Here is a 25,886-nt window from a genome sequence, read left to right as displayed (position 1 = left end):
TTGGGAGTCATAACGTAACGTCAAGTCAACAGCTAGTCATACCCATAGTCAAGCAATATAAATAGCTAGGAGTTTCTATTCGACGGGCCCGTGTTAACTTGGCAGGTCAAACCACATAAACCATAAATCAATGGGGTAAATGGAAAAAAATGTGCTACAGTGGCCACTGATTGAGTGAATCAGAATGTGTTAACTCTACAACGAAAGCTCTGCAAAATGCACAAGTGGCAGTCACTTGCAGGGAGTTCTTTGTTCTACGAAAGAGCAAAAGCATAACTAGAGCCTACAGGACAATTAGCACAGAGCACTTTCCACACCTATTCCTTTCTTTGTGGCGCATCCACCGCAAAGTTCGCTTCTGCATGGGCAGGTATACAGTTTACTAAATGCTTTAGCTAGCAAGCAGCAACAGGTGCATCATTACTTAATTTGCGCCAAATGAGAAGCCATGACATCAACGATATATATTGTACAGTAAAAATGAACAGAAAAGAGCAGTTAAATTTTACAAAGAAAAAAAAGACGAAGAGGGGTAAGGGAGGCTGCAACGTTTTAAAAAAAATTACAGCCACATCGCGTTATAGATATCTTAAGTATTTAAAAAGTGCGTCAGCGTTCCATATCGCGACTTGCAAATAGAAAATTAAAGCTACAATCAGGTGGCACCCGTCTTGCCTCAATTTCATTCATGAACATCTTCACACTGAATTTAGAGCACAACGAAGCCTTGCAACGAATATATCATAGGTATTTACTTTTAAATGCTCAGTGAGAGAGAGAGAGCCCGTGATGTTTCACGTCAGTCCAGACACGAAATAATGCAGTACGTATGTAGTACATGGCTGGCGACGACATCGCTTTCGATGTTGCGCAGAAAACTGTATATGTACACGCCATATGAAGGTGTGTCGTTCGATGTCACGTGAACACCGTATCGCAGTCCATCGGAAGTGCCCGGCTCTCACCCAAAGAATTTGCACTTCATCTCGGGGTTCATCTGAGACTCCGGCGGGCAATGAAATGCCCGGGCGAAGGCCTCCGAACTGCGCACCGCCTTGTTGCAGTCCACTGTGTGCGGACCCACGGCATCGGGTCGCGTGCAAGTCATGTAGCATAGCGTCGTGAAGAACACCTGGTCTCCCGAAAAGCCCCCCACGATTCCCTGAAGAGCTTCGTCTCCCCTGTCGCTGACTGCGCGGCGGTACGCCGCGTAGGCAACCTCGAGAGCGGGGATCTCGGGAAAGATGCTGGCCCTCGCGCCGGTTATGCTGTGGGTGTTGTCTCCGCCACTGGGGGCGAGGCCGTCCAGCGCCCCTAGGCAGCTGTCTCTCTCCTCGAAGGCCTTCGCGGAAGAGCTGCAGGTGGCTGAAGACATTGAAACGATACATCATGGCAGAAAAAAAAATAATACTTTGCCGTTAACGGCGTGTGTTCCAGTGGTTATAGGGTGTTCTGCTGCTAAGGAGGAGCTCACGCGTATGATTATCGGGCATGGCTGCGGCATTTTGATGTAGACGAAATGCAAAAAACGCTCTCGCACATTTATACCGGTCGTGTTTTTCTTTAGATTATGCAGAATTATTATTTCTTTAATTCACCTGGGGTAGAAAGGATAATTGCAGTCATTGAGCTGGATTACTTAAAGAAGTCGATACATGTTGGCATCGATACATACAGAACATCGATACATGTTGGCAGCAGTGCGCAGGCCGCGCGAGCATCTACTAAAAGTATTCTGCTTTTGCAGAGACAACGAAAGGATCCATATCTCGGGCTGCAGCTGATCCAGGGAACCAAGTGTATCTCGGACTGCAACTGTGCTGTCACGAAGCTAGCGCCGTAGATCGCCGCAAGGAGCACCCTCTGTTCAGCGCGTGCCGACTGATCGGTGTGACAAGCATCGATCAACCAATCGGCGTGGGCCAGCTGATGCCCTGGGTCTTTAAAAGCGGACGCACCCTCATCTGTCCTCTTAGTTGGCAGCAGTGCGCAGGCCGCGCGAGCATCTACTAAAAGTATTCTGCTTTTGCAGGTAAGCACCCGCTAGTAGCAACTTTTTGTTCTTTTTACGCATTGCGCACTGCTGCCACACTTGGTTCCTACTTTTTTGTTCAATTTGTCATTCTTCTTTTCTAATATGTCTAAGGACTTAGCTAAAGCCTTCGACGATTTTAAGCGTGAAATGAGATTAGAACTTCGTTCTGTAAAAGACAGCATGAAATTCTGCAGCGACACTTGTGATGAGACGAAGAAGATCACCTCTGAGGTTAAGGCACTGAGAAGAGAAGTCAGCGAACTTGTTAAGTGTAATGAAGGTTTGAGGAGCGAGAACAAGCGGTTGACACGACAAGTTGAAGAGCTACAACAGTACACGAGGCTCAACAATTTGGAAGTAAAGGGTGTCAAGGGGAATTCACAGCCTGTTGATGTCATAAAACAAATTGGTGAAGTTGTTGGCGAGCCAGTCAGTGAATCGGACATCGATACATGTCACCGCATTCCCACTCGGAACTCGGACGAGACGAACATTATAGTTCGTTTTCTTCGACGAGAAAAAAGGAACACGTTCCTTTCTAAGGCAAGGAAACAGAGACTTAATAACAGTATGCTTGGTTCCTCGGATGGAGGGGCTGTCTATGTTAATGAGCATCTATCTCAGTTTAATAAGCAGTTGTTAGGTGCTGCCATTGCACGTAAGAAATTAGTGTCATGGAAATATGTCTGGACTATAGGGGGTAAGGTGTTCGCACGTCAAAGTGAACTGACTGACGCTCTGAGGATCACCGATCATGGTGATCTGGAAAAAATGACTAGGTAAGGTCCGTTTCCTAAGATGGACTGTTGCACCTCCATGAACTGCGAGCCAACTTGTGCTGGCTATAATGTTGAAGATTTCAAAACAAAGCTCGGCTCTCTAAAGAAAGGGGTCAGTGCTATTCATTTTAATGCTCGAAGTATTAAACACAAGGGTGACCATCTGAACTTGTTTTTTGCGTCCATAAAGCATAGATTTGATTTTTTGGTGTTTACAGAAACATGGCTAACATCCCATGAGGATCATCCCCGCTTTGACAACTACACTTATAATGGATTATTAAGGCTTCACTGCAAGGGTGGTGGTGTTGCTGTGTACGTAAATAAATTGTACAAACATTCTGTAATAGATGAATTTTGCATAATAGATTCTAATGTGGAATGCATTACTGTATCTACTAGAAATGTAGTGGTCGTTGCAATATACAGACCTCCCACCGGTAACAAACAGCACTTCTTCGACTTCCTTGAAAATTTACTTGTGTATCTCACTTCTACTGGGTGTATATTTATTATTATGGGTGACATAAATATTAACTTATTGTCGAACGATTCATGTGCAACGCAATTCAATGATACCGTTGCATCATTTGCCTGCTGGAATTGCATATCTTTACCCACAAGGGTAACGGTTGAAACAAGTCGTCTACTAGACGTATGTATTACAAATCTGATGACTAACAACATTATCTCTGGTGTCCTGTCCCATGACCTCAGTGATCATTTGCCAATCTTTTGCTTCATGCCTGTCATTCACGACACAGATGCGAAGGTCCCACGGTTACACAGAGTAATTAATGGTAACACGTTGAGTATGTTCAAAACATTAGTTGAAAGTTCACATTGGGATAATGTGTACGATACAACTGACGTAAACAAAGCATATAATGCATTTATTAATCAGTTTATTTGGTGCTACGACACTGCCTTTCCACTAAAGGAAACTAAAACTTGCAAAAAGTTTAAAAAGCCTTGGATGACTCGGGAGCTATACAAAAGAATTAAAACGAAAAACCATTTGTATCACAAGTTTATCAACAGCCGTGATGCCAATATCCTCATTGAATTTAAAAAATACAGAAATAAACTTAACCAGGATGTTAAGATAGCTAAATCTACTTACTATATTAATCGGTTTACCAAAGTACATTCTGACAGTAGAAAAGTTTGGCGTGAAATTGCCTTTTTAACTAATAAATGTAATCCGGACCCGCCCCTTACTATTATGACAGTCAATGGCGAACTTACAGGCTCTGATCTCGCAACCACTTTCAATTATTTTTTCATTAATGTAGCAGATTCTGTATGTACGTCATCAGTACCAGACGCACTTTCTAATCTAATCACTCCCTTACAAAACTCTATTGCGCTTATGCCAACTACTACTCATGAAATAGCTTCATTAATACATAAGGTAAAAAATCACGTTTCACCAGGGCATGATGGTATACTAGCGGTACCTTTGAAGCATGTATCTTCTTTAATATGTGACGTCTTGTGTTACATCGCAAATCGTATGTTAGAAAGCGGAGTGTACCCAGATCAGCTGAAGATAGCACGTGTATGTCCAGTTTACAAAAGTGGGGGAAAGAATGACATATCGAATTATAGACCCATTTCTGTTCTACCCGTCTTATCAAAAGTTTTTGAAGGTGTCATTAATACTCGTCTCGAGAATTTTTTCCATAAGTTCAGTGTTATTACTTCCTCGCAGTATGGATTTCTGAAAAACAAATCAACAGAGCAGGCGCTTTTAACAGTAAAAGAAAAAATTATTAAGAATATCGAAATGAAACAGTTCACTCTTGGTCTTTTCTTAGATTTCCGAAAGGCATTCGATTGCGTTCATCACAACACCCTGCTACGCAAGCTCAACAGTTATGGCATACGTGGTATTGCATCTGACTTGCTAAAGAACTATTTAAATAACAGATTACAGTATGTTCAAGTTAATGGCATACCCTCAGAGAAATTGGCAATTCAGCATGGTGTTCCTCAAGGATCTATATTAGGACCATTATTGTTTTTAGTATACATAAATGATATCGCTAACATATCCGAATCGCCTAATCTGGTCATGTACGCTGACGATACGAACATATTTTTTTCATCCCACTCCTTGTCCCAAATGGAGGCTACGGCAAATGCATATTTAAGAACCTTACATGACTGGTTATTGACGAATCGGCTAAGCCTCAATTTATCAAAGACTAACTACATAATTTTTCAGCCTATTAATACAGTAGAAAGTATCACTATGAAAATTTGCTACGAACATACTGAATTAAAACGTGTTTCAAACCAGAAATTTCTTGGTGTTTGGTTCAATGAGAACCTTTCTTGGAATTTTCATATAACCAAAATAATGTCTGATTTAAGTAAAACAGTCGGCTGTTTGTATAAGATATCTCATTTGTTGCCCCCCTGGTTAAAGATATCCATATATTACGCACTTCTATGCTCAAGGTTATCTTACTGTATCCTTGTATGGGGAACTACGACGTCCAGCAATTACCTCAAACTAATTTCAATTCAGAAACGCGCTATACGTGCCATTGAAGGGTTTCATGGCAGACCATCAGATTTACCTACGTTTCCGCTATTTCAGAAATATGGCATCCTTAAAGTAAAAGAAGTATACAACTTCTGTCTACTTAAGTACATCCATCATCATAGATTGTTCTTTTCATGCTTAGATAATTCCAACAGCCGCTATGCATTTCGGACGAAACGTAAACTTGTTCCTATCACACGCACCAATTATGCCAAGCAAACGCTAAGCTACCAGATTCCCACGGTAATAAATAACTTTCCCTTTGAAACTGAGTATTACCTTCCACAAAAACGCTTTAAATCTACAATTAAAAAATACCTATTGGAACAAACGGAATGATACATTTATTTAGTCGACATACTTTGTATTTATTTGTATTTATTTACTACTTTTGTTGTATTTATTTGTATTTTTTTTGCTACCTGTGAAATTGTTTCTTTGTTTTAGGACTGATATATTTATGTTTGTATAAAAAAGATGTGTCTTTACACCCCTAATACGATAAATTGTGTACTCAATTCTTTTCTTGTACAAATTTTGTGCATGTTAACTTACAGCTTCATGCTTTTACAAAGCTTGAGAAATTCATTGTGTATTTTGTTGTGAAGTGCTTATGCACAATGCCAGCTGTTTTACGGGTGACCGGGACCTTGTCAGGCTCTTGCCTTTTGTCTTGGCGCCCTCTTTTCGTTGAAAAGAAAATAAACTTTCACTTTCACTTTCAAGTGGACATTGCTTGCACGAGAAATCGCATTGCACAATCGACCAATTAAAAAGCTTTCACTGATCGGGTTTCTCATAAATACTTAGGTTTTACAACACTTGCCGAAATTTACGAACTGTAGCCGGTGCTCAAAACTCGTATCACCCTGAAAATTCAGAACAAGATGGTACGTCTTGCCATTTAACCGGCTACAGATTTGAGTACCTAAATTCCGAAGTTGGCGATCAAATACATTGGCGTCGCAGTTACATTTGTGCTTCAGTGTATAAAACGTCATTTTAATAAACATAGAAGCGGAACAATACATTTTATCTCAAGTGTGGCGACGCATATTACGGCGCCATCGTCATTATTTGCTAACAGTGTGGGTATGACTCGCAAACCCACAGACTACACTTTGTGAATTTCGCTACTTTTCACTACCTCCTAATTTGCAATGTGTGTAGTAAATTAAGTATTCTAAAAGTAACCTATTCATTTTCTGTGAATTAAACTATTATGCACTTCGATTTCTCGTGCGAGTGAAGTGTGCCGCTTGGAGTAATCCAGCTCAAGGAATAGAATTTCGCTATCTGCCACAGGCGATAAAAAAAAATCTGTATGGTGCAATGAACCAAAACAAACATCATCATCATCATCAGCCTTGTTACGCCCACCGCAGGGCAAAGGCCTCTACCATACTTCTCCAACAACCCCGGTCATGCACTAATTGTGGCCATGCCGTCCCTGCAAACTTTTTAATATGATCCGCCCACCTAACTCTCTGCCGCCCCCTGCTACGCTTCCCTTCCCTTGGGATTCAGTCCGTAACCTTTAATGACCATCGGTTATCTTCCCTCCTCATTACATGTCCTGCCCCTGCTCATTTCTTTTTCTTGATTTCAACTAAGATGTCATGAACTCGCGTTTGTTCCCTCACTCAATCTGCTCTTTTCTTAACCCTTAACGTTACACCTATCATTCTTCTTTCCATAGCTCGTTGCGTCGTCCACAATTTGAGTAGAACCCTTTTCGTAAGCCTCCAGGTTTCTGCCCCGTAGGTGAGTACCGGTAAAACAAATAAGAACGCCACATATACAAGGTGCGTTTTGTTGTAGCTGCAGCTAACTTTAATATGTTGCCGGTGGCAGACAGCACAATTCTAATCATTAGTACCTGCCTTAGTTGTTTACTTCTTTTGCGTTGCGCTGCTAAGCATCAGGATGAAATCCCAGCCGTGGCTGCCACATATTGATGGGGGCGAAATGCAAAAATACCTGTCTACCCAGCATTGGGCGCACGTTCAAAAACCGCAGGTGGTCAAAATTATTGCAGAGTCCCACACTATGGCGTGCCTTACATTCAGATGCTGGTTTCGGTATTTAAAACCCCCGAAAAGATCACTTTATAGTAACCTTTGACCTAAATCACGAGATGAGGTGGTCTATTACTCCTACGATAAATGCAAAAGAATAATTGAAGAATTACCGTAATTACGCTAATTACCGTTTTGATTAATTTCTTGACAGCACATAATTAAATCTACGAATAGTATCTAGTGAGTGTATAAAGGGTGTCCCACGTAATTTGAGCCACGAATTTAAAGATGAAAGGCGCGTCGGAAGCGAATGTAACAGAACGCATACTATTCGCCATAGACCATGGTTACTCAGACAATCCTTTTGTTTTCCCCATAAGTCACTAATTGATAAAGTTTAATTACCCAAGTCATTATATTATTTGCCGAGGACCCTAAGCATCATACGCAGACTCGTAGAGCACCTTCAGAAACCGCCAACCGAGTTGTGTCGTTTACGATACGTCTCACGTAGTCCTTTTTTCCGGGTTGCAAAGAAAGCCCGCGAAATATAATAAAATGCACGTGACGGAGCGTTTGCTCAGTGGTATTGTGCTGTTCTCGAGCCTGCGATCGGTGAACAAGGTCAGCTGCATCTGGATTGACGACGAGGAAGCGGCAGGGCGTTGGTTTATCTCATCGGCAGCGCTCGGCCAGCAGCATGCATTTTCGCCGTCATCCGACGGGAGCCGACCTTGTTTACGGAACGCACGCTTGAGAGCAGCACGATACCACTGCGCAAGTGCTCCGTCCCGTAGCTCTTTCCTTATTTCGAGGGCTTTCTTTGAAACCCGGACAAAGAGACGTATCGTAAAGGAAACAACTCGATCTGTAGTTTCTGAAGGTGCTCTACAAATCTAGGTATCACACTTGACGTTCTCCGCCAATAAATAAAAAGTTGGCTAATCAAACTAATCAGCTAGTGAGTTTTAGGGCAAAAAACAAAATTGTCTGTGTTACTATAGGCAATTGCGATTAGTGTGCGTTCGTTTCATTCAGCTCCCGACGTGCCTTTCAGATTTGAATTCTTGGCTCAAGTTATCTGGGACACACTGTATATGCAAGGCAGGCTGACATAAAAGGAATTCTGAGGGTGGCACAGGTTCCGACATATGCACCGTCACACTTGCGGTTAGAATTCGCTGTAGCTGCTCCCTACTTTTTAAAAGCATTGCTGTTTTTGAAGCACAGACGTAACTGGAACGCCAAAGCATCTAGTTGGAAACATTGAGAATTAATGTGTAGAAACTAGCTTAGTGCTGAGAATTCGCTAAAGTGCACATGCCTTGCAAGATCACCGGCTCCAATATGTTCTGATAATTATAAATAAAAGTTATTTATCGTAGCTATGTTAATGGTTCACTCAGATGCATTGATTTCTCTTAGAAGTAATTAACGCCTCATTGAGTATTTCAGATTATGGGTTACATTTGTGCTGTTTGCACAAATGTAACCTGAAATTTGCACAAATGTATCTCAAATTTAAAAGAATGGAGTGCTTTTAAAATGAAACCCTGTATATTTACGCGCGCATTAAAGAACCCCAGGAGCACAAGATCGATCCAAGGCGCTCCTGAACGGCCTCTCTCATAGCCCTAATGTTGCCATGGGCTTTTTAACCAAATTATCGAGTCAACGCATCGATCCCTAAATATGTAAAGTGTGCTTGAGGCCTAACGCGAATAAAGCAAAGGAATACCAGAGTACCTATTTCCGCATCAATAACGGGAAGCTTACCTGGACAAGAAGAAGTGGCCGAATGTGCCGTTCGGGTGCCACCGCAGTCCCTGTCTGTCTACGGACGCGACAAGATTGAGTGCCATGGAAAAGCCCAGACCCCCGTAGAACATGGCCTCGGTCCCGCCAGGGCAGTACAAGGGCGGAGCAATGGCGCCCACGACCACCTTGACGTCGCCGCTGGAGGGGTCATAGAGCAGGTACGGCAGTGCGTAGTTCACCGCGAAGCTGAAGACGTCGATGTCAGCGTGCGGGTCATGCATCTTAGCAGCGCAGCGGCTCGTCTTCACCCAGTACTCGGCAAACGAAAGTTCAGTGCTGGGATAATCGCTGTGCATGCGCTCGAGCACGTCGTTTTCGAGGAAGCGGTCGGGGGGCCACATCTTTAGTCGCGACGAACGCAGCTTCTCGACCGCGAGCTTCCGGCTCTCAACGTCCAGCCATTGCGTTGCGTTGGCCGCCTCCGCAGCCGCCGACACCAAGCTATCGAAACCGGCTTTGACGGCGGCGCGCTGTGCTGGCGTGAAGCGCGACACGGAGCTGAGCGCAATCACCAGGAGCCGATAGGCGGCCTCGACGAATCGCTCGCAGAAGTACGGCCGATATGTGGTGATGCCCTGGTCGTACCGATTCTCAAGCAGCTGGATATCCGCTGCCGGAGCAAACAGCTGCACGCATGACCAGGCGATCAGGGAAAGCAGCTCGGTTCTTCTGTACGAAGACATCACGCTCGCCATAGTCCGGAAGAACTCTACGTCGCCTATGAAAACCTGGTCATTGGGCTTCACTTCAGGCTCAAGCTCGGTCTTCCTGAAGGCACGTAGCCATAGCTTGGATGCCAGCGGCGGAGTGAGAAGTCCTATTCGAGCGATTCGCACCAGAGCTGGTTCGATTACCTGAAGACGACTTGCGTTCAGCAGTTTTCTGAAGACGTCACCTTCCATAACCATAGTCCTGTTGATAAACTTCGTGTCGACCCCATACTTAGTGTAGTTTCGGTTAAGGATGTAGAAAAACGTGGCCCAGTATTTCGCGTATCCGCCGGTGCTTTTGACTGTGAGATGCTGCTTATACAAAATTGGTATGAGGGAACTGGGCTCTAATATGAAACGCCAATTCGGAGAGGACAAGCGCATAGCGCGCACTTGGAGGAATAACGGGACATGCCACTTGAACGCTAGCGTCATCAGTACGTCGAGGGCGCTGGTGTCACTTGGCGTGGGTTTCTCTGGCCAGGACAGTCTACATTCGTTGAGGAACTTCCAGAAGATGTCCAAGTTCGAGCCGTACTGTGATCGGTTGCCCATGCAGGACTCGTATATGGCCATTGGTTTGTGGCCCACACTAATGGTTTTCGTCCCTTCGCTGAGTACGCTGTAGAAATGCGGAAACCACGCTTTCCTAACGTCATCCATGGCGGAGTTCGAGTACTCTAGGTAGCCTTTCGGAGGCGACCAAGCGGAGCAGACGTAGGCGCTAAAGTTGTGGCATGGATCGAGGTCGCGGTTTAGTCCATTAGAGAGGCGCCACAAGTGGACGAGGCAGTCCTCAGTCTTGCAGAACGGTGGCGATGGTGGTGATTTGGCGCCTCGTGCGAACAGAAACACAATGACGATTGTCACGGCCGTCACGATCAGCATAAGGACGATCACAAGGGTGAGGTGCTGCACCTTGATTGACACACCTGTTGCAGTTAGGACAATCTTAGTGCTGCGTGGACCCTGCAAGAAAATATAAAATTGAAGAGGCATTTAAGCAGATTTCGGCTAAAAATGTTGTTCAAAATGCAGAGTGATCTGTCTACAGTGGCGACGTGCACCATCTTATTGGTGACGTAGTTGCGAATCGCGTTTATGTTGTGCGGATGTTGACTTCACTGCGCTCCAACCAATCAACGAACCTACAGCCGCTGTTCTTTCAGCCTTTCATATTCGTCCAGACTGCGTTCGGTGGCGTTGTGCTTTGCAACCAAAGCTTTCGCCAAGTCTCTTTTCACGGTGACGTGCGCTGTTAACATTTAGCTAATTACTAGGAAGAATGGTCCCTACGCGCCCGAAGTTCTGACTAATGCCCGTGTGACAGCTATGAAAGGAAAGCTGTCATTTGGGTGACCCGCTTTCGGACCCTCCGCTCCCCCTTGTGCATATATATATATATATATATATATATATATATATATATATATATTATACACGCACGCAACCATCAATCACGTTCGCACTTGAAGAAAGTTCGTGTGACCTCGAAGAAGTAGTCACTCAAGTTCCAGCCTTACTGAGTAGTTACGAGACCTCATTGAATGAGGCAGTTTAACTTCACAGCCTGAGCCTCCCGGATGAGGCAAACGACAAGTGAATTCACTTAATGAGGAATATATAGGTGTTTTGTGCATATTAGATCGCACAGGTACACGTCAATGGTAAAAGCCATATAAAGTCTTCTAAAAGTGTTAATACACATCGATGCAATCAAGAAATATTTTCCTGTCGGAAGTTCATATAAGGAGATAAGCTGCAACATTTATAAAACTTACACAATGTACAAGAATTTTTGAACACAACTTATAACTACAATTACTAGCACAAATCAACGCGACTCCGCAACGCAAATGGTAACTAGAACATGCCTTATGCAAATGGCTTAATTTGTTTCCCCGTGGAGGAATAAAGCATTATTGGATAATAGATAATCAGGCACACGAATAGACAAGCATATTGGCACATCACTGAGTAAATACTGAAACAGCGAGATCCGAAAAGAGTGGAAGGAATGAAAGCAAGTAGGAATAGCGTCGACTACTTTATTGAGCAGCTGATAAAGCATATATGATGAATAAAATTCATAAGGGAAATGTACAGCATAAGATATATACTTTTAAATAGCGCAACGAAGCGTTTTTTTCATACGCAAAAGGCCTCACCTTGCTTTCGCTATTATGTACCCCATTTATATTCCTGTGCATTTACTTTTTGCGTTCCTTTATAAGCGACATGGTTTGCTTGAAGCTTGCCTCTATTGCCTGAAGCTCTACTCACTGCGTCCTTGCCTTGTATTAGCGCCTGATAACTTTTGCCAACTGAATACCTCATGAACGCCTTGCTGTAGAAGAAGCGCTCTGCAAAACGGGAGCTCTGTACAGAACGGGTCAGATCTATGCGATAGCTCCCAACTTGTTTCTTTTATCAAGGCTTAACGCCACGCAACTTTGATGAAGCCGCATCGCTCCATTAAAACGAGAGCGAACGATTGTCCAAATTAATCGGTTATGCCCAATGAGTCAGTGAGAGCGCGCGTCTTCTAGTGTTTAGTGACCGCGCTTGGCTGCCCGTGCGTCTGAGGAGGGCTACATACGCGGGCCGCGCGCTTTATTTTCATCGCCGCGTTCGGAAGCTTGTAATCCGAGACGGGGGGTCCTTTCGCGTGTGCTCTCTCCCCGCGCGCCTAGTGTTATGCTTCCGTTGGTGTTGATATACGGTGGCAAATACGCTTCCTTCTCAACGTCAGACGGGAAATGGTCAAGTACGGACCAGCGACATGCCCACAGTTAACTCTGTCGTTGGCGCTCACGCGTGTTCTTAGCGGGTGGATATTGCGACGTCCGCAGCCGCGGTAGAAGCGAGCTGGTCGCGTGTTTTCTATTTCTTGTTTTATCTGTCCACGTCTCTGCTCCTTATAAAGTACAAAAGCCATTTGAATGAGCTACTGTGGGTGCCAGAATAAGCATGTAATACTGAGCTGAAAAGGATGACGGCTTCATGGGCATTATCTTCCCACGCGCTGAATGTTTGGGTTTGTTGGAGGTCACGTGATCAAACCAGTGTTTGGGAAGGAGAGGCGTAGCTGCGAACGACTGTGCGCGGCAAACGCTTACGCAGCCCGCGTGTCGTGTCTAATTCTCGGTAATCATTGGCGGGTGCAGTGGTTCAGGCCAAGCTGGGATGGCTGCCAACTTCATGCGCGCTCTCTTCCTTGCCGGGCTGCGCCCCTAGTGTTGCAGATTGCGTAGTCCAAGAGAAAGTGGGAATTGGAGATATCCTTGATAGAGGCCGTATTGTAGTGGACATAAAGGTAGACAGATGATGATGATCAATGTAATCTGCGGAGTCGCGAGGTGAATCACGCGGCTGCACGAAGCTTTCGCCCCTGCTGGCGGCCTTCTTCATAATGCCGGTGTTGTGACAGTGCACGCGTTCATCCAGTGCGATATTTACAGGTTTACTTGGACCGTGCATTACGCTAGGCTTGTTACTTTAATTATTAAATGAATGTTACCTACAATTTATATGGCCGATAGAATTAACATATATACAGGCTCGTGCAAGGACTGCACTATTCTGTGACGATTTTGACGAGCCTTACATGGGACCGGCCATATGATCTAATTTTTCTAACTACATGCATGAAATTCGCCGTGCACTTCCGTGATCGCCTCCTCCCGCCATCTAGTAGCGACGCGCGAAAGTACACTGTGTGCGAAAATACCATCTTGAGCGCGATCGGAATCAGCGCACCGAACGCGATTGCTGCTCGGTTGGATTAAACACGTATATATGTATATATGTATATATCTATATATAGAAGGTCCAGTTGGTGGTGGGGCTCTCACATGGGTGAGGCCCTAACACGGATTTGCACGGTAATGATTTTCCTTCCGGTAATTTTTTTATACTTCGCTATCACTACTACTATACGTCGCCTTCGCGGTGCAATTGCAGTATCTTTTACTTTTTTTTTCCTGCGAGTCCGGGTATAAACGCTGCTGCGCATGACTCCTATTGGATCTGATTTCGAGGGGATCCGGTTTGGCCTTATTTGGGTTTCGAATGGAATTATACATATATTTATGACGTTTTCATGAAAGTGGCGATGTTTCCATCACTCATAAATGTAAATTATTTGAAGAATATTTATTTAATGAGTGATTAGCATTGTCTATAGAAGGAAAAGCAATACTGAGGCACGTATCATTCACGTGCATTTCACATGGCATTGATAAAATGCTCTGGTGAAGGGGTCACTGAAATCTGCATGTTTCTTTCAGGATGAAAAAAACCATGCAAAAAAATTTGACGCGAGGTAAGCATACGGCAACAGATTCGTTGTCTATGCATAGACTATCCATGTCATTAGAAATAATTGTTAGATGGCTACCGCTTTTCTTGAAATATTATAACAAACTTTTTCCTTTGCATGTATTTAAATATATGGTGTTTGTACATGGTGGTCACACTCTCAATTAAGAAAAAACTACATGAAGATATAAAGCACGGATGAGGTAGCCGCCGCTGGTGCTTCTAATACGCTTGTCATCTTATTGGTAGGATTCGCAGAAATAAAGCAAAAATATGATTTAAAGCCTGTGAACCTCCGCAACGACAATGAGGCAGTAGGTTTTTAAACGGAGTAAAACTTTAAGTGAAAACTCAAAAGCCAACTCAAAAGAAACGTCAAATGATGTGGGTAACAAAACCCCTGTCATGACACTTCATGGAGGCGTGGGGTAGGTGGCGGCATCGCCGGGGGGGGGCTCTGCGCCCCTGTCCTCGGGTAAACTTCGGAGAGGGCTAGCGCTCTGGAGCCCCAACCCCTCCCTGCAGTCGCGCCTGTAATACCTTTGCATTGCATTCCAAGCCCCCAGATATTTTGCGTCGGCAACAAAACGCGTCTCGTGTGAAAAATCGAACCTCCAGCAGTATAGTGCTGTTGTTCGGAGCTTATAAAACTTCATGCACAAAGCTCCATGCATGAACTCTGGATGCTCTGACCCGAAACTGTGTGAGTGAGGTCGCACATGCATGATGCCGTGAAAATGCAGGGCAAGTGTGATCAGCAAGTTGAGCGTCGAGAGTTTACTTGTTCCGCGCGCTGTTTTTTCTCATGTGTCAGTGCTTCGGGAGAAATGACTTTGCGCGGGTTCTCTCCCACTCGCGTTCCGTTACACTGCTTTTGTGCTGCAGGCGTTCGCAAGTATTGCAGATTTAGCTGCTTACAGCCACTCTGGCTTCGAGCACAGCGCAATAACATGAGCAAGCCTGGAAACACGCGGTTAGCAAAACTACGCAGATCAGCGGCTCGGTACCAGAGGTGAAAAAGGAAGAGACGCGCACTAATAAAATGCCAAATTGAAATACGGAAAAGGAACACACATGCGATTCATCAGCGTGCTGAGTGGTTGAAAATGCGACGGCTTGAGAATAGACCGCGCGATCCTTGTCTGTCTACGCCGTCGGTGAGCTGCTGGGAAGATGGGTTAAACCATGTGCACCAAACGTGATACCCGCACTTCCTTTTTTGTCTCTAGCGTGACCATACATGATTTGATGGACTTTGCTGAGCTGCCCAAATTTTTCAGTTAATAAATGGCTTTAATATATCACACCCCTGCGCACTTGTGTTATACCGTCAATGCGATTTCCTTCTGTTGTTTTTTTTTGGTACGAGTAAAAATTACAAATTTCGTGAAAGACGCGCTCTCTTCCCAGCAGTTACCTTGATTTTCCTTTTGTGTGGAAAATGTTTGAAGCAAAATGTGCCGCACTAACCCGTGAGGAGTTTTTCAGTTTTTTAGCAATTTTTTTCGAACAGCCAAAATGCTTCCAAACACTTTAATAGCACTACGTGCGTTGTATGTAGAACAGCACTGTTTGGCATATAAATTAGAAAAATGGTTGCACGGAAGGTTGCGTTGCCTTTCAGCGTTAATTTTAAACGAAGCTGATGGGGATAAAAGAAAAGGCACAGATGAAAAAAAAAAACTGTTCCAGTGGGGGGGGGGGGGAAGAGGGGTTGTAAGGGTCTTTTATACGTGGCGCTTTAAACAAATGGGCACGCTGGAACAAAATGGAAAATGCCGTGAGCGTAGGCCACTGATCAGCATGCGGATTATATTTGATGCGATGATTTTATCCTGGCAATTGCCCTCCTCCCGTCAGTACTAACAAAAAAAAGCAAGCCTGGCTTCTTGCATGCGTTACCAAAACCCTCTTGCTTCGCACACAACAGCGAACAACAGGAAGAGGACGCCACAGAACAAGCGTGAAACAAGTAGCTATGCGTGAAATTAGGCTGTCGAGCGAGCAGTTTCATTTTGCTGCGTCTTAGACACGATGTCGCCTAGCGCGTTGCTGCAAAGATGGCAGATTACGCTTAACATTTCGAATGCCCTTAATTAAGTTTCAAATAACGAATGAGGAAAAATGTAACTGTTTTGATTAGCATGCCCGTTCTGGTGGAAATTTACCCGCTCTCCAAGAAGTGTTTCTTTTTTCTTTCAAACTAGCTACAGTTTTAAATCTTTTTCTACTGCTCATAAAAACCTTCGGAATATTTTTTGGAAATTTGGTTGCTTTGATGTCGAATTTACTTCGCTACTTGTGGGATCATTTGTGGACACAGTGTGTGTATTGCTTCCACCATCTACGCGCACAGAGAAAATATTCATTTAAAATGGCTGTATGAGACGCAGACTGCTTCGATATTGAATATCAGTATTGACGCCACAACGTGAGCACATGCACTGTTGTAAGGGGGTCAAGCTAAAGAGACGGAGCGACGAGGCCTAAGATCCTCGTCAGCGGGGCACCGGGCGAATGCGCGCAAGAGACCTGCTACTTGCAACCACTGTTTACGTCGTCAGGTGTAATCATTGTACCTTAATAATTACTCATCGCCGACATCGGCGAAGGGCCATTTTTGTAACAACAAGAAACGTCATCTGTCTTGCTGTCGTTTCTTTTCTTGAAAAGTGCACGCTTGCTATTTTGTTGTCAAGAACACTATGCGACGGTGATAACACACGGGCGGTTTGTGTGACCGGGAATATCAGGCGGCCAGCGTAATATAGGAAAGAAAGGCACGAAAAGCAGTTTACCATTACATATATATATATATATATATATATATATATATATATATATATATATATATATATATATATATATATATATATATATATATATATATATATATATATATATATACGCTCAAAGCGCCCAACTACGTTCAGCCTGCCAAGAGTACTGAAAGCAGGGAGACGCATAAGGCTATGAGATATAGTTAACTCTTCCATGGTACAAATAATGCCACCACTATGCTATAAGAAGCCCTGGAAGTTATTCTGATCTGCAGCCAGCCGATTCCCTGTCCTAACAAGATGACTATTGATGCAATGCAAGTAATTCCATCAACGTTCATAGCACCTGTTGCGACGAAGACAACCGCAACACCACCATTTTGATAGGCTGTGACTGCTTGTTAGGAGTGTAACATCATAAACAAGGTGAACACAACCGGCTCCGCGCAGAAGGCTGGCTAGACAAGAATCAGCTAAGTCCCTTACCTTCACCCCAACCACCACAGCAAACGACACGAACGATCACGCAAGCTGGACTGCTTCAATGTAATCGCAATGAGCTCGTCTAGAGGAAGATTAGTTGTGACTGTTGTCAAGAGACAAACGGAAAGCACGTACTATTACCAGATCAGCAAGACCACGACTCAGCGTGAACTTCAGAAATTACATTGCCACCGACCAACTGGTGGAAACGACGGGATGGACGAACTCGGTTTGCGAACTTTGGTCATCGAGGACAAAACGGAAGTGTTCTAAAAAAGTGACGACCAACCGCACTCGAAACCACTGGGCATTGACAGAAGTTGGAAGCAGCACAACTGCAAGCGTTCGCGCGGACATACCGAGGCTACCGTTATGGAGACCGCATTTACTGCTGAAACAAATACCACGATCCCGAAAGAGCGCTCTCCGCTGGAGGCTAGTCCTGCGCCGGGGGCACTACCTAACCATTAGAAAGGCACTTAATTGAAGGAATACCACAGAGGCCATTACCATCTGATTCAGCAAGGAAACAATTCATTAAATGTCATTCTTCATTCCTGCTTCCTCCCTGCGTCCGTGTCTGTTCTGGGGGCGCACCGCGCGTTTTTTGTTCGCCTGTCGGCGACTATGCTGACCGCATCGTCAATACGAGAAAAATATTTCGCTTATTCACACGCATTTGAACCGGCAAGGCCTACGCAAAACTGCTCTCGTCTCTTTCATCATCATCATCAGCCTGGTTACGCCCACTGCAGGGCAAAGGCCTCTCCCATACTTCTCGAACAACCCCGGTCATGTACTAATTGAGGCCATGCCGTCCCTGCAAACTTGTTAATCTCATCCGCCCACCTATCTTTCTGCCGCCCCCTGCTACGCTTCCCTTCACTTGGGATCCAGTTCGTAACCCTTAATGACCATCGGTTATCTTCTCTCCTCACTACATGTCCTGCCCATGCCCATTTCTTTTTCTTGATTTCAACTAAGATGTCATTAACTCGCGTTTGTTCCCTCACCCAATCTGCTCTTTTCTTATCCCTTAACGTTACGCCTATCATTCTTCTTTCCATAGCTCGTTGCGTCGTCCTCAATTTGAGTAGAACCCTTTTCGTAAGCCTCCAGGTTTCTGCTCCGTAGGTGAGTACTGGTAAGACGCAGCTATTATATACTTTTCTCTTGAGGGATAATGGATACCTCCTGTTCATGATCTGAGAATGCCTGCCAAACGCACCCCAGCCCATTCTTATTCTTCTGATTATTTCGGTCTCATGATCCCGATCCGCCCTCACTACCTGCCCTAAGTAGATGTATTCTCGTCTCTTTATCAATACAATATTGTCTTCGGAAATGTTGGACACAAAACTGTGAGGAACGGCATGAACGGGGGCAGGAGAGTGAAAAGGTGACAAGTAGTATGAAACTCACGCGATCCGAATCATAGTACGAGGTCCTCCGAGCTTCTGACTTGATTCGCTGGCCTTCGAGGTGTTCTTGGTTGATGGTGTTAAGTTCTTGAAGGACTGAGGACAACGAAGCGTGCTGGTGAGATAAACTCGCTTTGCGACTTGACTGGCTCACTTTGCGTCCATCTTGTCGCTCCGGCTGTCCTCCAGAGAGCGTCGGAGAGGACTCGGCCCTCTCCTTGATCGAGGTCGCGGACAGCATCTGGAGTGGATTCGCACCGCTGACGGCGCACTCCGGAGACTGAGCTGGCAGGGCGGTTTCACATTCTGGTTTGGGCGCCTGTTGGTCCTCCTGCTCTGGGAGCCGGTTGCTCTCTCCAGGCTTCTCCGTCGTCGGAGCAGTGGGAGTAGCAACGTGAGGTTCTACCGGACCAATGTCGGCGGCAGCGAGTTGATGCTGAGGCTCGCTGGTGTCTGAGGACTTGCGCTGGAAATCGGCGGCGAAAGACAGCCTCCGTTTGAGAGGGCTCTTCTCGCGTGGGGGATTTACTTCGTCCAGTTGAAGGGCGGTGGTCGTGGCTACCGGCAAGTTCGATTCCAGCGCGGCAATCGCGGAGCCTTTCGGATCTTTTTCTAGATCGGTATGGCTGGGTCGCCTGCGTGTTGCTTCGGACTTGCTGGAGGACGACGAGATGCGAGACGACACACTTCCACTGGAACTGGCGCTATGTTTGCGAGAGCGACGTCGCTTCTTTGTTCTCTTCTCGTCGGGAGCATCGTTGTTTGGGACCATATCGCTTGTTCTTTCGCGGCGATCCGCAGAGACGTTTCAATCCAGTAAAACCGAGGAAATTGGGGTGCGAGCCCTGGAACCCTCGTCTTCTTCTAGTGCTACCTCGTGGCGAGAGCAAATGGCGCGAGACCTCGCTGGCCATTTCTCACTGATTTCAGCGCTATATAATTTCGGAACCACAGCAAAACCAGGCTGTTAACAAAGGAAGTTTAGTTTTCATTATAACAATGATTAATTCCCTTTAATACGATTTCTATCGCAGATGCATACTTCCCCAAGGTTTTGTTCCATTAGTCGAAGGGAATTTAGAACTCCTAAGTTTTCATGGTTTCAGTGGTCCTTTCAAAGATGAATTTGTGCAAAAATGGCAAATCTGCGTCCTTTATCAGATTTTATTTCTAGTCGGCAGCAAAGTAAAAAAGTAAAGGATCACCGAATCATCGACGTTAAAGAAAGCAACGTCGACATACGTACATCGAGGGTGATGATTTCTTATGCATTAGTTTACAAAATTCCTATTTAAAATTATTAAAACTGATAACCTTCTAGTTTGCTTTCCTTTCGAAAAGCACACGTCAACAACTAAAAGAAATGCCCTTAACCTAAGTATGTCTAGCTTAATTCATTCTATAACTTCACGTATTGCCTCACATATACTTCATCCCCAAGTTTTCTCCCCCCCCCCCCCACCCGTTTAACCTCCGACTACTTGGTCAATTACCTGTAGTGGGCTCGCGCCATAATAAAGGAAGAAAGCAAGCAAGTCATTTCATTTATATGCCTTAAAGCCTGCGTCCTGCACATTTTGGGCACGTTAAATATGCCCGGTGGTCACAATTATTCCGGCGTCCCCCACGACCGCGTGCCTCATAATCAAATCTTGTTTGTGGCACATAAAACCCCATACTTAAGTTGATTTAAATGTTCGTTATATGCCTATGATCTTTCTCTTTCATTCTTTCTTAGAGTGCAGCGCTTAGGCACCCGTTCCCGTGGGGAGCATCGGCGTAACCGAGCGAACGTGCACGTAGAAGGATGAAAGAACCAACGCAGCGGCGGATAAAAGATGGCGAACGCGAATAGAGCGCGAGGAGGAAAGCGGAGAAGGCGGGTGCAGAGGACCATTGAGACGGAAAGCGGAGGAGAAGAGTATGGCGAAAGTGCGAGAAAAAAAAAGCGTAGTGCCGCATAAGACGTGCTCTTCGGCGATGATCACTACACGATGGCACGAGAGTAGCACGCGTCTTCTGGGATAATCTGTGTGCGGCGGCTGCTGTCAATCGCGCCCTCGCATCACCCAGACGCTGCCTCTCGCAATTCTGCGATAAACGAGGCAGTCGCGCCACATTTCGCTCCATTTTCAAAGTGCCGCAGGAGACATATAGACCGCGCCAACCAGTATATCACGGAATGAAAGCACGTATACAGCTCCGCTCAAATTTGGCGTTAACTAGTATCGCAATTGTAGGTGAATTTTGTCGTACTCGCTATTGACACATTTTGTCTTTATTTCGTATAATCTGTGTTACGCGCAATTACGTCGTCCTTCTGTTCCTTTGCGTCGACACTTGGTTGACCGTTTCTTTTTTCGCGTTTGACAGTCTGCAATGCGCTACTCGCCTCGCTTTTCTTGTTCATCTTTCACGCTACCGCAAGGCATAAATCCTATTAGCCCTGAAAGTTTGCTTCTTTTTGAAAACACGCGTCACAGGCACGGCCGGGTGACTCTTTGCAATCTCGGCTACTCCGACCCAGTTCTGCGCCGTCTCAAACTGTAGTGTCACGGTAGATGCTCCCTAAGGGAGCACAGTACGCATATTTTCGCAATTTTTTTCAAACGCTAAGCGGTAAAGCAAGTCATCGCGCGCGCAGGAGCCCAACTTAGAACAGCATCTATTTTTTTATTTTTTTTTATTTTGAATACTTTCTGGTCCCAAAGGCACTACAGACAGGAGTCGAGAAGAAATAGTAAGGCGTGCAGGCAACAAACAAACCCAAATATTACAAGGCGTCTTGTAAAGCGATCTCGAACTTGTGGTCATCAGCTATGCCGGCGATTGTGGAGGGAAGGTGCTTCCATGCGACACTTGTTCTAGCAACAAAAGTCATTGCACAATTTTGTGCGACAAGAAGGTAGCCCCACCTTGAAGCGATGATCGGTCCTTGAAGATATGTAATGAGGTAGAGGAAACAAAACATCCTTCATCTCGATGTTATAGTAATAGATTTTATGAAAAAGGCTACGGCGAGATGACTTTCGACGCAACGAATGGTCGGGCAAGTTTAGGTTTTTTTTCAGAGATGTGACACTGGAATGACGTAAATAATTTGACAAGATGATAAGTTTGAATGAGTGTAGTCTGAGTAGGATCCCATATGGCGCATGCAGGAATGCATTTAGAACGTACCAAAGTTTTGTAAAGTGTTAGCTTCAGGGACGATGGGGCATCAAAAAAGTTTCGACGCAGATAACCAAGCATGCGATTGATGTTGTCAGTTACATATTCTACATGCGTATTCCAGGATAGATTAGAAGAAATGTGAACACCAAGGTATTTCTAGCTGTCGATAGGTGGTAATGGAATATTATTTAGCCAGTAAGTACGCGGACAATGATTAGTGCTGTGGCGAGAAACGTACGTACTTTTACATTTCGTTGTATTAGGTGTCGTGAGTCATTGACTGCACCATTCAAATACCCTATCTAGATTACGTTGCAGATTGAGATAATCGTCATGGTTAGTAATTTTCTGGTAAACCACACAGTCATCTGCAAACAGGCGGATAGTTGAGAAAGAAAGCCAAGTAGGAAGATCATTAATATAAATCAAGAAGAGCAGAGGGCCCCAAACGGTACTTGCGGGACACCAGATGTTACGGCAGGATTCGGGTCAATGCGTGAGGGGTTGGGTCAGAGCAGCGTTGCAATGTTTGCCATAGGCTGACCTAGGTTTGCATAAGCAGCTGAGTACAGCTAATTAAGCCTCAAGGTCAACTGTAGAGCAGCTTTCAGCTTTTGTCAAAGAATCGGGGGCACAAATAGAAGATTAGTGGGGGATACATTCCTCATGCAACCTGAAATGTTTGCTGTAAAGGTGGTTCACAGCTGCTAGAATGTCATCGCACATCTTGGTAGTGATAACGAGTCGGTAGCTGCGTACAACAATGCCCTGTTCCGTGTGTAATGAGGATATCTACAGGGGCTTGTTTTTACGGCATATCTTATTTTGTTGTAGTGCAAGCTGAACAAGGACAACAGAAAGCGTTGTGTGTGTCAGATGTGCCTTTCTGTTGTCCTTGTCCAGCTTGCGCTACAACAAAATGAGATGTTCCGTGCATAGTTCATCCCGTAAATCCAAGGAGCTGCGTAACTGCCGAATGGCGTCAGCTTCCTGTCGGGCCAACTTGTGTTTGTATTACAGCGAAGCTGTCTATGGCTACCCTCCGGAAAATCGTGGCGCGAATATTAAAGGCCTTGCGGCAAAGCCAATTCTCTTGCGAATGCTCTATAGCTTTCAATCTAATCTATGTACTTGGGAAAAATAATTGTACTGAAAAATGACGCTAAGTTGACTCCATCAATAAGCCAAGTTTGATTTACTTGTCAAAATTAGTTCGTTCGCTTTGAAGTTGTAAACAATACAGAATTCCCGCCTGCTGTCAATACATGGGCATCTACGGAGGGAGTATGGTGACAGAAAACGGCCGTAATTTTTGTTTTAAGAAAACTCTCCCGACACAAATTATGTTACGCGTGCCCGCGTAGACGACGCCAACATTAGGCCGAGTTTCATTAACTTTTCACATTACACATTTCACAGTGAAGCAGCAAACATTGTAGAATTTCCGTCTGCTGTCAATACATGGGCTTCTAAGGAAAGGAAACGGACAACCCCATGTTTGTCTGCTAGAATAAAGCTCTGGTCCTTCGAAAATTCATTCTGGTAATTAACTACGAAATATGGTCATTAGCTAATTAGAAAAAAGGTATTTTGTTTTGTGCAATTTTTTGGACTGTGCCCCGGTCAACGCACATTGTCGCGTGCGTCGAGGCACTGTTGAACGGCCACCTACGCATAAACGACGCTCCGTCGCAGTGGTGTCAACAACACCTGCGTCTTAATAGGGGCGTCGTATGAGCCCTTCGGTGGAAGCTGTGTGTATGTATGACGAAGTGCGCGACGTAGTGCACGCCTGATATGGCGACAAAGGAGAATTTTTGTACCATTTCGCTCCCCCGCTGGCTATGGGAAGGCCACGCGTGATAAAAGAAAGCGCAACTAAAGAGAAAGAGACAAGACAACAAGTGATTATGTATTCATTTGTATTTGACGTAAATGACATGCACACAATTAGATGTACAGTTGCATACTAACAAAACTCTGTACCGATATAACTGATACCACCATAGCAGCTGCGCTGGTCGACCACCATCACAGGAAGGAATGCCTCCTCAATATTATTGGCGAAGTTGATGCATGGCCGGTTGTTCGGTTTCTCGCAAAGCTTTATTCAGGCGCTTGCCTAAAAGCGGAAGATTCGCCATGGTATTGTACAATTTTCCTGGGGATTCACTCAAGATTGGTAAACTCGGAAAACGGTATAACAAGTCTCAAACCAAATAGTCTTTCCCTGACCTGTATTTCACAGCTAGGCGACACCTTTGCAGTTTGAGGCTCATGCGATGATTTTGAAGTGGGTGCTGACACAATGGTTTATTCAAAATTATCTCGAGTGGTTTGTGATCAGATTCCGCTGCGACCTCCGGCTACCAGGACCAGTAGTGCTGGAATTTCTCGTAACTATATGCGACCGCTAGCATTTTTATATTTGTGCATATGTATGTTGTGATTTCGAGAGAGACAACGATGAGTGCGCTAGTGGCTGACCATTTTTAATGATCAAAGCGCCGAATCCGTTTTGACAGGCGTCTACGGATGGCGTGATAGGCTAGTCTTTCTGGCAGTGAGCCTGAACTGGAGCTTTTGCCAAGGTCTCCAGAAAAGCTTTGAAAATAGTCTGGTATAGGTCTTCGCAGACCTTCGCGACGTCCTCTTTTCAAAAGAGTTCGCGGAACGCAGCTGCGATCACCGACAAATGTGGAATGACCTGTTATCATCATCAGCAGCCTGGTTACGTCCATTGCAGTGCAAAGGCCTCTCCCATACTTCTCCAACTACTCCGGTCATGTACTAAATGTGGCCATGTCGTCCCTGCCAATTTATTAGTGTCATCCGCCCACCCTAACTTTCTGCCGCCCCTTGATACGCTTCCCTTCCCTTGGAATCCAGTCCGTAACCCTTAATGACCATCAGGTATCTTATGTCCTCATTACATGTCCAGCCCGTGCCCATTTGTTTTTTCTTGATTTCAACCAAGATGTCATTAACTCGCGTTCGTTCCCTTACCCAATCTGCTCTTTTCTTATCCCTTAACGTTCCTCCATCATTCTTCTTTCCATAGCTCATCGCGTAGTCCTTAATTTAAGCAGAACCCTTTTCGTATGCCTCCAGGCTTCTGCCCCGTACGTGAGTCCTAGAAGACACAGGTGTTATACACTTTTCTCTTGAGGGATAATGGCAACCTCCTGTATTCCCTTACCACTTCCAGTGCCTCGATACCTATCGTAGACTGCTGTTCTCTTCCGAGACTGTCAAACATTACTTTAGTTTTCTTCGGATTAATTTTTAGACCCACCTTTCTCCTTTGCCTCTCCAGGTCAGTGAGCATGCACTGCAATTTGTCCCCTGAGTTACTAAGCAAGGCAATATCATTAGCGAATCGCAAGTTACTAATGTAGTCTCAATTAACTCTTATTGCCAATTCTTCCCAATCCAGGTCTCGGAATACCTCCTGTAAACACGCTGTGAATAGCATTAGAGATATCGTCTCTCCGTGTCTCACGCCTTTCGTTGTTGGGATTTTGTGGCTTTCTTTATGGAAGACTACGGTGGCTGTGGAGCCGCTATAGATGTGCTCCAGTATTTTTACGTACGGCTCGTCTACACCTTGATTCCCCGCAATGCCTCAATGAGGTTTCGACTGAATCAAAGGCTTTCTCGTAATCAATGAAGTATATATATATATATATATATATATATATATATATATATATATATATATATATATATATATATATATATATATATGTATATATATATATATATATATATAATGGTTGGATATATTCCGC

At 44.8% G+C, this 25,886-nt stretch overlaps 1 protein-coding gene across 3 annotated transcripts in view; it reads right to left on the bottom strand.

The window, feature by feature from the left end:
• Positions 1-19,758, bottom strand: part of LOC135908983 (phosphate-regulating neutral endopeptidase PHEX-like) — a 49,154-nt gene extending 29,396 nt beyond the window's left edge. The window contains exons 1-3 of one of the 3 annotated variants that reach the window (XM_065440844.1): positions 18,923-19,758; positions 9,166-10,886; positions 733-1,365 (exon numbers count right to left, since the gene is read on the bottom strand). In XM_065440844.1, coding sequence (XP_065296916.1) covers positions 795-1,365; positions 9,166-10,886; positions 18,923-19,693 — 3,063 coding nt within the window. In that variant the 5' untranslated portion in view covers positions 19,694-19,758 and the 3' untranslated portion in view covers positions 733-794. Of the gene's footprint in view, positions 1-732; positions 1,366-9,165; positions 10,887-18,922 lie in introns of those variants that run through there. The other 2 variants (XM_070533644.1, XM_065440845.1) reach the window with 2 other exon arrangements.
• Positions 19,759-25,886: the final 6,128 nt, after the last annotated feature.

This window comes from Dermacentor albipictus, chromosome 2, assembly GCF_038994185.2.
Source record: "Dermacentor albipictus isolate Rhodes 1998 colony chromosome 2, USDA_Dalb.pri_finalv2, whole genome shotgun sequence".
In the NCBI taxonomy this organism is placed as follows: domain Eukaryota; kingdom Metazoa; phylum Arthropoda; class Arachnida; order Ixodida; family Ixodidae; genus Dermacentor; species Dermacentor albipictus.
Note: the sequence above shows the minus strand (reverse complement) of the source record. Positions and strands in the feature narration are given on the sequence as shown.